We start from the raw sequence: 13,879 nt of genomic DNA on the forward strand, positions 1-13,879 counted from the left end.
ACGTGCACGAAAGTTGCTCCGAATTAATTAATTATGAAAATAAAACCACCATAAGAACAGCACTTTAGAGACCATTATATATATATATATATATATACCTTAATTACTTGGAATTGGCGTGAGAATATATCTATATATATGTACATGCATTAATTAATTTGTTGGTGGAATGACGTATATTTATATGTAGTTGGTTAAGAATCAGATTGTTCGGCCTCCCTAGGTATACATGTAGTGAGATATTGGTGGGGAAAAATATAATTTTAGTTCTATAATTTATGGAGTTAATATTTTTGATTCTGTATGAATTAATTTTCATATAATTTTAAAACTTTGACAATTTTCATCTTTTTTCGGGCCAATTTGGCCAGAAAATTACATGTGATTTGTACATGTTTAAATTAAATTATATTTTTAGTCCTGTAATTTAAGGGGTATTGACATTTTGGTCCTACATGAATTTATTTGTAAGACTAAAATTGCAAGTAAATTACAAATTCAAGCAAAGTTGGCCAGAAAAAAATTAAAATTGTCAAAATTATAAAATTACAGGATTAATTGTGAAAAATAATTTGTACAGGACTAAAACTACCAGCCTCTTAAATTACAAGACTAAAATTCAATTTTTGGAATATTGGTGGGAAGCATCAATCAATATATATATATATATATATATATATTATAATATACATGATGAAGAATTGATTGATTCTCGTACCAATTAATATTTATTTAGACATAAAACCACCTTAAGTACTCTTTAATAATAATAATAATAAGATAATGAATTAAAATGGCGTGACGGAATGTGAGAATTTGTGCTACACACACCAACCCTTTTAGCGAGCTAGCTAGGTCGGTGTAATTAAAATATCAATAGTGTCATTGGAGAAAGAGTATGTATATTGAAATTTTTTATTTAAATTAGATTTAATCAAACATATTAATCATATAGTAACTATATTTACACTCGTCATATAATTAATTATTATTATTTTTAATTATAGACTAACTACAAACTAAGTGTATATGTATGTGTAATATGTGAAAAGATTTATGGGCAGCATGCAGGGCATAGTATGTATATGATCCTGCTCAACCATCTCCCATCCCATCCCTCTCTTAATCTTCATTCATTATATATAGAGCATATATGCATCCATACACCCGCCCAACTCTCTTTTCAACTATATATTAATTACCCTTTGCTTGCTTCAACAATCACAAACGGACAGCCTAATAATTAATTAAATGGACATTACCAACTTAATTACTACATAAACATGACATATATATGTGTACGTATATGATCATGAAAAGATATATATATATATGTATAATTAGAGGTGGAGGTGGGGGACTTGACAAAAACATGAGAAAGTCGAGGATTGAGTGGAAAAAGACAGGTCCTTGAAGTTGGGTGCTGCGACTGAGGGTGAGCAGAAAGAAGAAATGAGGAAGGACCATTACACCACATATTCTCCATGTGATCACATGTGACGACCAACATAGATGGATATATAGATAGCACACACACCCCTATATATATATATATATATATAAGTTCACATAATAATGAATTAATATCCAAATAAAATGAAAGAAGAAATAGAAAGAGAGAGAGAAATAAAGGTCCCTCCCTCAAGGCCTCAACTCCTGTGGTCCTCCTTGCTGTAATCTATATTCCACGACGTCTACTACTTTACTTTACACTCATGTATGTACCTATATCATTCATGCCTCATCATCATCAACATTATTTCTTTAATCATCCATTCATATATATTGCATGTAAACTAGCTACCTACCACGTCCCCAAAAAGATGCAAATTAATGCAGGATAAATAAATTAATTAATTACTTCTCTTCATATCTATATATATATATATATTGCTTATAATACACGTATCATATAATATATATATATATATGTACTCAAACTTTGTCTAGCTAGAACAAATACATGATGGAGAGAGAGGGAGCCCTAACTAATTACAAGTTTTAAACAATGGTATTAATATATGAATAGCTAAACAAAAAGACCAAGAGAAAAAAATGTGTTTAAAGTGTATATATATATATATATATATATATTTAGGTAGATATGCAAAGTAATATAAGAATTGAAAATGAAAGATTTTGAGAGCGGCTGCACATCACAAAAATTCTTTTATCCTGTTAGGGTTCACGTGCAAGGGCACGTGATGTAAGTAGGTGGGGACAAGTTGTATATTGGTGTTGATGAGTTTAAAACATAATAATATTTGAATGAATGTGAGTATGAATATTTGAAATAATAAAAATGTGAAGGGAATATAATATTGTTTCCCCACAGCAGAGAAATGAGATTCTCCTAAATAAAGAAAAAAAAAAAAAGGGCAGAATGAGAATGGAGCTACAGATTCTTCTATATCTTATTCCACCCCCTTCCCCGAAGAAATAATAATTAAAACATGATGGATAGCGTAGGCATAGGCGTCTGGTAGACAACACTGGATCCCACAATATCTAGGTTCTATACCAAAAGCTGGACAAACCTATCATCACATTCACAATCACTCCCATCTTTTTCCGTCGAATCACCCTACTTAGCTACCTATATATACCCTCCCCCTTCCATCATCCTCTCTTCATCAACAACAAGACGTGTAAATTATATAAGATCGAATTAATCATGTCTGGTGTTTGGGTTTTCAAGAATAATGGAGTGATGCAGCTGGTTGAAAATCCCTCCGAGCACAGCGACGCCAACGGCAACGGCAAACGTACCTCCAAAAGGAAGGTTTTGGTACACTTGCCCACGGGCCAAGTGGTTTCCTCTTATTCTTCTCTGGACCAAATCTTGAGAGGTCTGGGTTGGGAGAGGTACTACGGCGGAGACCCTGACCTCTTCCAATTCCACAAGCACACTTCCATTGATCTCATTTCTTTGCCCAGAGACTTTGCCAAATTCAATTCCATTTACATGTACGATATCGTCGTCAAGAATCCAAATATCTTCCATGTCCGCGACATCTGATCATCACCACCACACATCCATATATTAACTTGGTGGGCTAGCTAGGGTTCTTCTTTATATATTATTCATGACAGCTGATCCGAAGAAAAATATTTCAAGTTTGTTTCTCACTTAATTTCATCCATCCACCACTACTACCCTGTTATTACTACCTACTTTCTCTTGTAAATTTATAAATCAAGCCCAATATATAAGATTGTGTTGTTTCTAGTACGTAGCTACTTTTGTTCAAGTTTTTGGTACCAAGCCCTACTTACGTGCGTGCTTCTATTTTCATTTTTGCCAACTAAATCTTAATGTTCAACGATCATCTCAATATCATTAATTAATTATATACATTCTTATTAATTAAGTACATATATATATATATATAGCAATTATAATTATATTTTAAGTAGGTACTACGTGAGTTATAATATATATGCACTACTCTTTTGTTAAGTTGTAAATTAATCATGTATGATAATTTTACTTTGAATATGATTAGCAACTATTTTTTTAGTATACTGCACATCCATTAATGTATAACAAGTATATAAAATTTATTTGTTTCAATAACTCGGACTAATTATTATTATTTGTTTTTTTGATCAATCTAATCATGTTTTGGTTAGATACAACCAATTGCATATACAATAAATATCGTGTATATATATAATGATTCTTTTTTTTTTTAACTTGTGTGAACTAATCATATAAATTATGATGACAATTAAGTAAAACTTAATTGGTATTGTAGGACGTAGGAAATGAATTGCATTTAATGGTTGCTTTGTGAAGAATTAACGTTGTTTGTTGGAACCATATATACATGAGGTCGGAGTGAAGTTTGCTTATAAGTGAGTGATTGAAAAATATATAATTATTGTCCTATGATAGTTTTAATTATGTCATGAAATCAAGACTACATGAAATGACACACATCAAATTAGTACAACAATCCTAAGACATTAGACCTATCACGTGGCTCCCAACATCAATTCCCTTGCCCTCCTACCCACATATATGTATGTATATTAGGTACGCATGACATACAATTTTTTAAGACTACCTACTAATTAATAATTAAGATGAGATATAAACATAAATATTGGTAAATACTAATACAATAATATTTAGTTGTTAATCATATCATAAATTTATGTACCAAATATATAACTAAACTGGAAATATGACGGGAATAATAAAGTAATTCAAATATGTAGCCATATATATATATATATATATATATTTTATTGAGAGTGAGATGATGATGATGATGATGATGATGATGAGGAGTGGATAAAAAAAGTGAAGGTGGATTATGATTGGGCAATAATTGTAAAATGTTGAAGGTAGATAGGTACCCAATCCGAGACTTTTCCAACAAATTGGTAGATATTGGATTTGGATCATTCCCCACCCCTCACCCCTATTTTTATTATATGAATAGGAATATATACATAATATTGAATATGATAGTGAGACAGAGAAGAGGAGATGAGGTCCCTCCTAGTGCTGACCACTGCCCAGTTAAAAGGCTGAGTCTGACTATATATGTATGTAGATATATAGTGAGTGAGTGTGTGTAAATGGGACATGGGCATGGCACTTCACGTGAAGTGCCCCCATCCCCATTCCCCCCTCTCTCTACGTGTCTCCATTTATTGCAACATTTCCCACTTTCCTGCGTCGCACGTGCTCCCTCTCCCTATTACTTTCTTTCTTTTACATCCTATTCCTATTCCTATTCTGCTATTCCTATTCCTCATTCACAATTCACATTCATTTTCTTTTTAACAATATGAGCACCTGTTGTACTACTTTATGACATCATTAATCTACTACTTTATTATTACATATATTTCAACTATAATCAATTATTGATGCATAATACTAATAATCAAAAGCTACCATTGGGGTTTCATTATAATAAATAATACCAAGATTTATGATGAAGATCAAAATATGCAGAAAACTTACATGAATTTGATCTCTTCATCACTACCCAATGCAATCACATACATTTAATATAATAAAATAAACAAGACCAGCTAACTAATTACATCAATCATACCCTACCTATTTCAATTTCACCAAGAAAATTTCATAAAACAAATACAAAAATACCAATATGGCAAGCCCAACAATTCCCTCATGGGCAACACCATAAGTGTAGTATTTTTTTAACACTTTGGGCTGGACTCCTAAAGATATTTGGGCCAAATCTTAGCAAGCTCAAGCCCATTTTCCATTTGATGCCCTAACCACCAAAACCCCCATCTATCTATCTACACACACACACACACACACAGCACGAGAGGAGCGAGAGATGTACCTACAGATTCAGATAAAGAAATAGAAATCCAACAAAGGAAAAACAAAAAGCTCCAAGTATTCACCCACGTCCTACTAACTTGTTCCTACCAAACCCTAGCTCTTATTCTGACCTTGTCTGATCCCCAAAACTACCATGGCGGAGGAGAAAGTCATCACCTCGGCAGAAGCTAGCCCTATCGCCGCCGCAGATGGACACAAAAGAAAGCTTGACGATATGGAGCTCAACAACGCGCCTCAACCGCTCACCGACTCTGAACCCAAACTCGATCCTGACTCCCTCAATCAGGAGGAGGAGAATGGCGGTGCAGATGAATCTGACACTAAACGCCCCCGTTTAGCGAGTAACGGAGATAATGTTAGCGAATCCGATGGCCTAGGTGATTCACTCATATCCCCCCCCTCCCCCCCTGTTTGTCCTCATTATTTCTGCTATCATCAATTTTGGCATCCGTACTTACTCTTTCTTTGCCTCTTAACATGTTTCATCAGTTGTTTCTGATAGCCTCGTGTCCTTAGCATTTTGTATAAATATCTATTCTGTTTCTGAAAATTTGACTTGGCTTATTTTCTTTTTTGAAGAAAAATTGGTAAAATTTCCGATTATCATGTCCTTTGTGGATGTCTGTTATATTTGACAACTACTGTGATTTATTCTGAAAAAGTGGAACGATTTCCCTTCTCATGGTTACTGATTAATTATTTTAGCAGTTCCACAGAATGGTCACCAAGAGGGTGGGAAAGAAGATGTGCCTAAAGAGGAAGATTCAACACTGCCCGAGTCTGCAGCTGACACTGCCCATCCTGCAGAGGACCAAGAACCTAGAGAAGAACCTTCTGAGAAAATTAATGAAGAACCAGCTTCCGTTGAGAATGAGAAAACTCAGATTGGAACTACTGATGATGTAGAACAACCAAAAGCAGAAGTTGAAGCACCTTCTGAGGAGCTTCCTAGAGAGGGGGACGTTCCAGTTCCCTCTGATGAAAGGCAACCAGGCTCCGATACCGAAATACTATCACGCAAAATGGAGGTTCCCAATGACAAGGTGAATTGATTGAATATTTTATGTAGACATTTCTCATCCTCTAGCTTGTTGAGGATGGGAATAGTTGTTTCACGTGTTCCCATCTTTTCTCAGTTAATGTTAAGGTCAGTTTGAAGCTTGCACATCCCTTCATTGACCTTGCGCATTGCATAGTGACTCTGTTTTTATAATATTGTTATTTAGAGGATCATATCCTGATTCTTCTGGTGTAATATCCTTCCTTTCCTCTACGACATGTCTCAACATCTAAATTTATTTAAGGAGGATCTCAGCTGTGCTCATTCTTTTGTTTTGTAGGTCGGGGTTCTCATTGGCAAGGCAGGGGATACCATTCGGTCCTTGCAGGACAACTCAGGTGCCAAAATTCAGATTATGAGGGATGCTGATGCGGATCCACGGTCTGCCACCAGGCCTTTGGAAATAGTTGGAACTTTGGAAAATATAAACAAGGCCGAGAAGTTGATAAAGGACGTAATTGCTGAGGCATGGTTTTGTGATATATTCCATTTTATGCGCATTGAAGCTAATCCCTGGCCCGTCACTTGTTTTATGTATCATGTGTCACTTTCCTGTGTTCTGAGATCTCTGATTGGAGCTAATGGTGTATTTTTAGGCTGATGCTGGAGGTTCTCCTTCACTTGTTGCTCGAGGATTCAGCACCGTGCAGGCTGCAAATGGTGGTGAACAACTTGAAATACAAGTCCCAATTGAGAAGGTTTATGCTCTAACTTACCTCTTCTGATCCCATTTATCTCCTTCACTTGTATAATATTTTTTTATCCCTTCAGCAAGTTCTGGAATTGAAGTGTTAAAAATGTTTTCCATTACTGTAGGTTGGTTTAATCATTGGAAAAGGTGGAGAGACAATCAGAAACTTGCAGACAAGATCAGGGGCACGCATTCAGGTAGTAAAGTTTGCATTACTTCTGTCCTTGTGGTTGCCCTTCTGTATCTGATGAAAAAGTTCCCTTTTTTCATTTTCTATAGTTGATACAACAAAATCTTTCCGATGGAGATCAATCTAGGGAGAGGACGGTCCGTGTGACTGGTAATAAGAAGCAAATTGAGACTGCAAGAGAAATGATCAAAGATGTCATGAATCAGGTTTGTCCAGATGTTTCCTCTTCTTTTCTGAGTTAGAATTTATACACTGGTGCATTTCTACTGTGCTTACATCTTTATTCCTTTTCTCTTTTGAATAAGCCATACATTCCTTTACATAGTTCTGTATGCTATAATGTGTCTTCATACAGTGTTGAATATTAGTATGCTTGGTAAAGAATCGCTTTGGTATGGGTTCTCTCCTATTATTAGTATGCTTGGCCTCTGGTGTGTGTATGGGGTGTTCCCGTTCTATCTACCTTGTCCTAAGTAGGGGTCTGAGTTCTTACCCACACATTGCACAGTGTGAGATGCATATTATTGTAAATAGACTGTAACATCACTGATAATATTTTTGGACATGTTGTACACCTAGTTTATGATACGTAAATGCTTTTTGCCGATGTGTTTCTTGACTGAGATATACGAATTCATCTTGCAATCTGCTCAATGGAATTTGCTGCTTCTCTAGGATCAGTTTTGATGCTATGCCACTCACAAATTTTGGGTTTGTTCAGGATGTCAGTTAAACGTGTGAACTGGATATGAGTATGAAGCTAGGGCTTTGTTTGATTGATGATACATAGCTTAATTAGTTGGCCATGAAAGCAATCAACAAGTGGTTTTACTGGATAATAAAACAGTTTTTACTTGTGAGGGTTGATGTAATATGTACAATCGGCTGATGCGTTCTATTGGTTGGAAAATCCTTTTGATGATACCATGGACTGAGGGATTTATTACTAAATGCTGCTGATTAAGCATGCGTAGCAAGATATCTTGAATGCTGTTAGGAAGATCTTAAATTCAAATAAGATTTCGGTTGCCATGATTTATCTGTCTTGAAGGTGCCAATTTCGAATTGGTTGACTTAAAAATGCAGATTTGGCTTTTCCTTTCACTTCCAGTTCGCATTGCCTTCTTGGTGTATCAATAGACAACTACTATTCCCTTGCGTCACCAGAAGAGAGGTATCAAGCATTAAACCTCGACATTGCAGGATGTTAATAGTTGGTAAGATTGCTTTGAGACTTAGAAACTAATAGTAATGCTACTAATAAGGCTATGTGGCATGCCTGATATCATATTCTGAGACGTACTGGAAAACAGTGCCTCACTAGTCAAATCATCTTCATGAAGTAGATTGATCAATATAATCAAATCAATTCCACTTGGTATATTGGAGAATATTATGGTTGTCATTTTTATACATGTTTTTGGTGATTGGTGATCATCTCGAAGTGAACTAGGTCACTTTAGATGTTTGACTTTGCATTCAGCTTTACAATGAGCGTGTAAGTTTATGCAAGCTTTGGAAGAATGCTGTGGAAATTTCTTTCCCTGATTTATTGAAGATTGCTTGAGAGATATTTAAATGAATTCTTTTCAAGAGTTGGTGGTATATTTGATTTTTGATCTTGTCTAACACTACTATTGTTTCTGAGCAAAGCACGCTAGCATGTCTTGTAGTACTAATGCTTGTCGGAACTGATTGTTTGCTTCAAGAAGACTCGTACTTGTTAATGATGAATTGCATAGTTACATCTGTTAATTTGCAGTAATGCAATAAGACCAACAGAAAAGGCATAAGATATTTGGGGACTTCTATTTACCCAAGAACAGGTGGAGATAAGTGGCTGTGAATGAGCAAAGCTCAACTACATACGTGAATGTTTACATTGGATCTTTTTTTCATAGTGGAACTTAGCTCAAATTGTACTTTTGTTTCAATGTCTTGAATCTGCTCAACTTTTGCATTTCTCATGGCATTATAATTCGTATTTTATTGACTAAATATTTCTTGAATTATTGTTTAGTTGTTTGTTTCCTGAATTTACAATTTCATTCTAGCTACTTTTTGTTGTGTTTTTGTTGTTTTGGTAGATCATGTTTAGATTGGGATATTATGACTGGTAAAATTGTTACAGTATTCAAGATTCTGCAATTCTGGAGCAGCTTATGTTCTCTCAGTTATTGATTTCTGCCTTTCCTTCTTGTTGGTTAATAGTATTTTAAGGTCGGTACCAGCTGTGCTGATGTTCTGAGTCCATCTTCTACCTACCTTTAGTAAAAGAAGACATGATGTGCTATTGCAGCTTGTATCTAAATTTTCCTTTCAAAAGTTTTACATTGTTGGTTGTTATCTTCTTTTTAATCTACTTCTTTGATCTAACTAATTTGCTTTATTTAGACCATGAGGCCATCACCCCTCTCCAGTGGATACAACCAGCAGGGTTATCGCCCACGTGGACCTGTTGCGCCACAATGGGGACCTCGTGGTCCCCATCATGCGCAATTCTCTGGTTATGATTATCCACAAAGAGGACCATATCCTTCTCAGAATTCACAATATCCACCTCCATCATATGGTAATTATCCGCCGCCACAGGCTCCGAGAAGCAATTATGGTCCAAGTTGGGAGCAAAGGCCTCCGGCTTCAATGCATGGGCCCTCACCTCAGGTTGGTGGCTTGTTTATATTATCTTGCCTAGTTTCTCTATAATATCAGTCTTTGTCATGACTTTGGCCCTCCTATTGGGTGCCCTTCCTTATCCAGAGCAACTACAACTATGGGCAGCAGCAAGGTCCAGATTATGGGCATCCACCTTATTCTCAAACTCCTGCCCAACCCTTTGGACATGGATACAACGAGGCTAAATATGATCACCATGCTTCCTCCCAACATTTTGGGCACATGGGTTCTCAGCCAACACCATACACGCAAGGTGGTACACATTCAGGGTATGGTCCACAGGACCAATATGGTAAGCCACCCATGTACGGCATGCAGCCACAAGTACCTCATTCGCAACCCTATGGTCAGCCTAGGCCTAATCAACCTGGAGAAGTGCCTTATCAAGGTCCAGGTTCATCAGCTCAATCATATGGTCAAAATGTGCCATCTCAACAGTCCTACCCCTATGCATCAAGTGGGTCAATGCAACAAAGCTATCCTCTCTATGGGTCTGCACCCACTACTGATGGATATGGTCATACTCCTGCCACAGCATCTGCTTCTGGTTATCCTCCTCAAGGTGGTCAGCCGGTTGCTGGGTATGGTCAGCCTGGAGCTCAACAGCCGCCTGCATACCCTCAGACAGGACCTGCAGGGGGTTATGGTTCATATCCAACAGCTCAGCCTGGTTATGCCGAACAACCAGCTACCAGCAATGCAACATATGGGTATCAAGGGCCTGCAGATCCGGCTTATGGTGCAGCCCAAGGTCCTGCTGCTTATCCTGCGACTGCTGCTGGGCAGTCTGGTTATGCTCAACCATCTCAAACTCAGCCTGGCTATGATCAGGCCGGTGGTTATGGAAACGTACCCGCACCAGCTGGGTATGGAAAAAGTGTGTCACCCCAAGCTGCATATGCACAATATGATTCTAGTCAGATGTATGGTGCACATCGTTGATTTTGTCTATTAAAATGATCCAATGAGGGTAGAATGGACTTTAGTAGCTATGTCCTTTTCTTTTAGTGGTTAAGTTCCGTTATGCTGACAGGGGTGCCTGTAAGAACATTTTAATGATGCTATTTGGATTTAGACTGTTAATTAGTTAAAAGACTTGTAAACGATGATCTTGCTGACTACATTAATCCTGCCTTTGGGTGCACTTTGCTGTATTTGTACTCTTAGTTTAGTCATGATTGATGTCTTCTCATAATTTGGTATGTTAATTACTCTTATCTTTATGATTAGATTTATGTCCACTTCACAGTTTTATTGTTTTCAAAAGTTCTTTTTTATTGTCATATTCTTGCCCCTTTTTTTTTTAAAAAAAATTCTTCAACTCTGGTACTTGCAGCATCCTTATACAGATGGGATAGCGTTGTCTATTGTTTATTTATATGTCGGTTCAATTGAAATAGCAAGATTTAACAGAGATTTGTAGGATTTTATGGTTGTACAACCCTTGTCAGGTGTATTTGATAAATAAAAGAAAAATGCACGTCACGTTTATGAAGTACATATAGAGATACTATCTTAATCCGGGAATGGCAAAAACACAGCTCTTCTTCACCATGCTTGGTATTTTGCCAGCTCGAAAACCAGTTAACCCATGCATCCTTGATTTAGTGCAATGTCAGATATAGACCTTTTGCATAGAGGTGCTGAACATCAAGAGAGTTCATCTACGAGGATGGTGGACTCATTGCCAATTCCAAGCTCTATAAGAGATGCCATATCATCATCAAGCAATGTAGGCAAGGGTGAACCCTGTAAACCCACAGAGATGATGTTAAACAATGAATTCCAAAAGATCATGCAGGATTCAACCCGCAAAGTTGCATGAGATCAGGATATGTATAACAAAATCTGGCGCTGGAGATTAAACTACTCAAAATGCTACTGGTGCAAAAAATGTCACCAGTTCTTGGAGAAGCCTATCACTGCTTCATACTTTCAACCATAACAAAAATTACAAAAGACACTATCAATATGGCATAGCCGTGGAAGGAAGAAAGATAATTTGGCCATTGCACAAACCTCTTCTTGAAGATACAGTATTGGCTTAATGGACTTTAACTTGAAGAAACTCTCGCACAGGTTCTTCAGCTTTCCCACCTGTAATGTAATATGCTTGCAGTTTAACATTAGTTCATTAAAGGAGAGAACATCAATGCCAAACTGGTATAAGCCTCACCGTAGTGGTTGCAGGCAATTTTTTCACCAGTGGGGGCATTTCACCCATTGATGCTCCAACACACTTCAAGGAAATAGCTGCATAGACAAGTAAAAACTTATAAAATTTACATTATGGGTTGGGAGCTGATTCAAAGCATAAGGTTCATACAAATTAATCCTGAAGCCATTTTTTGAGGGCCTGGTGTCACTGTTGATGGTTTTTCATCCTCAATCCCGTGGATCTTTTTAAGCTCATCAAACCTGCTTACCAAGCGTCCAAGAAACATTAAGTAGAATACTAAGTAATGGAATAACAAAACCATCGAACCTTATCAGAACGAAAGTCAATGATACAAGAGAATGTACTAATCAATGGTATCGGATATGTTTATTTGCCTTAAAAGAGGAACCCATTCCCAATTGTGTTTTAACTCTGAAGTTTGATATTGTCTTCCTTTAATGTGTGCTTAGCATTAAATATGTGGAGCCAAATAGCATATGCCATAAATTACTTATTCTGGCCCCTTCACAGGCATAAATTATGGCAAGAAAACCTACAGCAGAGAGGCATGGCTAATAATGCCACTAATACAAGATAACCTCAGTGTATTAATTTACTAGAAACAATCATATATATCACTAGATAATTTCTTCTTCTAGAACTGACTCCTTCCTTCAACTATCAGAAGTGCAGTACAGCTAGCCTAAATAAAAGATTACCTAGGATGGAGCCTCCTAATTTCTTCAGGAGGACCATGAAACTTTGACATGACCAAGCGAACATACCTGCAGCAAAACATACCTATCTTTAGAAGCAAACTACAGTCCATGGATGCATTTCATGGTGTATAAAGTTCTAAACAAATATAATCTACTTAATGGGGCCACCTTCCCCTCGTTTGAGTTTTTCATATGTATTTTCTTTTCCCCTCAAAGAAGCATCTTTTATCCAACTCAGATAAGAAGCATCATTGGGCACATTAGTTCCAACTATGAGCATCTGAGTTGATACCAATATTAAGATATATTATAACTAGCATTCTGAAGGAAAACAATACCGAATTTCGGACTCCTTCCGTTCTCGTGGACTAACCTGAAATAACCAAAAGGAGAGCAGAAATATGATACCACCATTATAAATGAACAAGTACAAAAGAAATGGAAGAGCAAAATGTTACTTTACCTCACTTCCATTAAGTATTTCAACCTTTGCCAACCGAGCAATAAAGACAAATCTCGGAACACCACCTTTTGCTAGATCCGCGACTGGATTATCAGACAACCTAATATCCTTCATAGGAACAAACAGTGTTTACCATTTCACACATGAACAGTATCTAGAGAAAAAAGGGTTTTTACTGAGACAAAAGAATCATTTTGCAATATTAAGCCAGCATTTGTCAAACATACAACAGATACATGACAATATTTATAAATGCAAATGGCATGTTTTCAAGATTACCAAGTATTATATGCAAAGGTATATCCAAATTCAGCTGCCAATAGACCGTGTCACAGGATTCTGTCCTAGAACTTGCCCTGAATGTCTTCTAACTAGGCTTTATTTATGAATGCAAATAGCATGTTTGAAAATTTTCCGAGTATTATATGCAAAAGTATATCCAAATTCAGCTGCCAATAGACCTACTTGCTGGAATCAGGATTCTATCCTAGAACTTGCCTGGAGTGTCTTTGGAGTTCTTACTAGGCTTATGCTGTTTAGATGGGACCCTATATCTCTTGACCAGCAGTCCTGGTGTGTCGTGT

General features: G+C 36.7%; 3 protein-coding genes across 4 annotated transcripts in view; 2 read left to right on the forward strand and 1 right to left on the reverse strand.

The window, feature by feature from the left end:
* Nucleotides 2,629-3,236, forward strand: LOC105174969 (flowering-promoting factor 1-like). Its single transcript, XM_011097248.2, has one exon. The coding sequence runs from the start codon at nucleotides 2,675-2,677 to the stop codon at nucleotides 3,017-3,019; it is 345 nt and encodes a 114-aa protein (XP_011095550.1). The 5' UTR covers nucleotides 2,629-2,674; the 3' UTR covers nucleotides 3,020-3,236.
* On the forward strand, nucleotides 5,297-11,147 carry LOC105174975 (far upstream element-binding protein 2). Of its 2 annotated transcripts, none has more exons than XM_011097261.2 (8): nucleotides 5,297-5,715; nucleotides 6,044-6,381; nucleotides 6,679-6,864; nucleotides 6,995-7,096; nucleotides 7,215-7,286; nucleotides 7,369-7,485; nucleotides 9,674-9,943; nucleotides 10,040-11,147. In XM_011097261.2, exons 1-8 carry the CDS (start codon nucleotides 5,472-5,474, stop codon nucleotides 10,895-10,897), a joined length of 2,187 nt encoding a protein of 728 aa, XP_011095563.1. In that variant the 5' UTR covers nucleotides 5,297-5,471; the 3' UTR covers nucleotides 10,898-11,147. The 2 variants fall into 2 exon arrangements, with proteins under 2 accessions (XP_011095563.1, XP_011095572.1); XM_011097270.2 differs by having other exon boundaries at nucleotides 5,298-5,715; nucleotides 6,047-6,381.
* LOC105175008 (tubulin-folding cofactor E) overlaps nucleotides 11,342-13,879 on the reverse strand; it is a 6,260-nt gene continuing 3,722 nt past the window's right edge. The window contains exons 9-15 of the mRNA XM_011097305.2: nucleotides 13,296-13,403; nucleotides 13,171-13,205; nucleotides 12,833-12,898; nucleotides 12,282-12,373; nucleotides 12,132-12,208; nucleotides 11,975-12,052; nucleotides 11,342-11,704 (exon numbers count right to left, since the gene is read on the reverse strand). Coding sequence (XP_011095607.1) covers nucleotides 11,606-11,704; nucleotides 11,975-12,052; nucleotides 12,132-12,208; nucleotides 12,282-12,373; nucleotides 12,833-12,898; nucleotides 13,171-13,205; nucleotides 13,296-13,403 — 555 coding nt within the window. The 3' untranslated portion in view covers nucleotides 11,342-11,605. The remainder of the gene's footprint in view (nucleotides 11,705-11,974; nucleotides 12,053-12,131; nucleotides 12,209-12,281; nucleotides 12,374-12,832; nucleotides 12,899-13,170; nucleotides 13,206-13,295; nucleotides 13,404-13,879) is intronic.

Source organism: Sesamum indicum, linkage group LG2, assembly GCF_000512975.1.
Source record: "Sesamum indicum cultivar Zhongzhi No. 13 linkage group LG2, S_indicum_v1.0, whole genome shotgun sequence".
Classification (NCBI taxonomy): Eukaryota; Viridiplantae; Streptophyta; class Magnoliopsida; order Lamiales; family Pedaliaceae; genus Sesamum; species Sesamum indicum.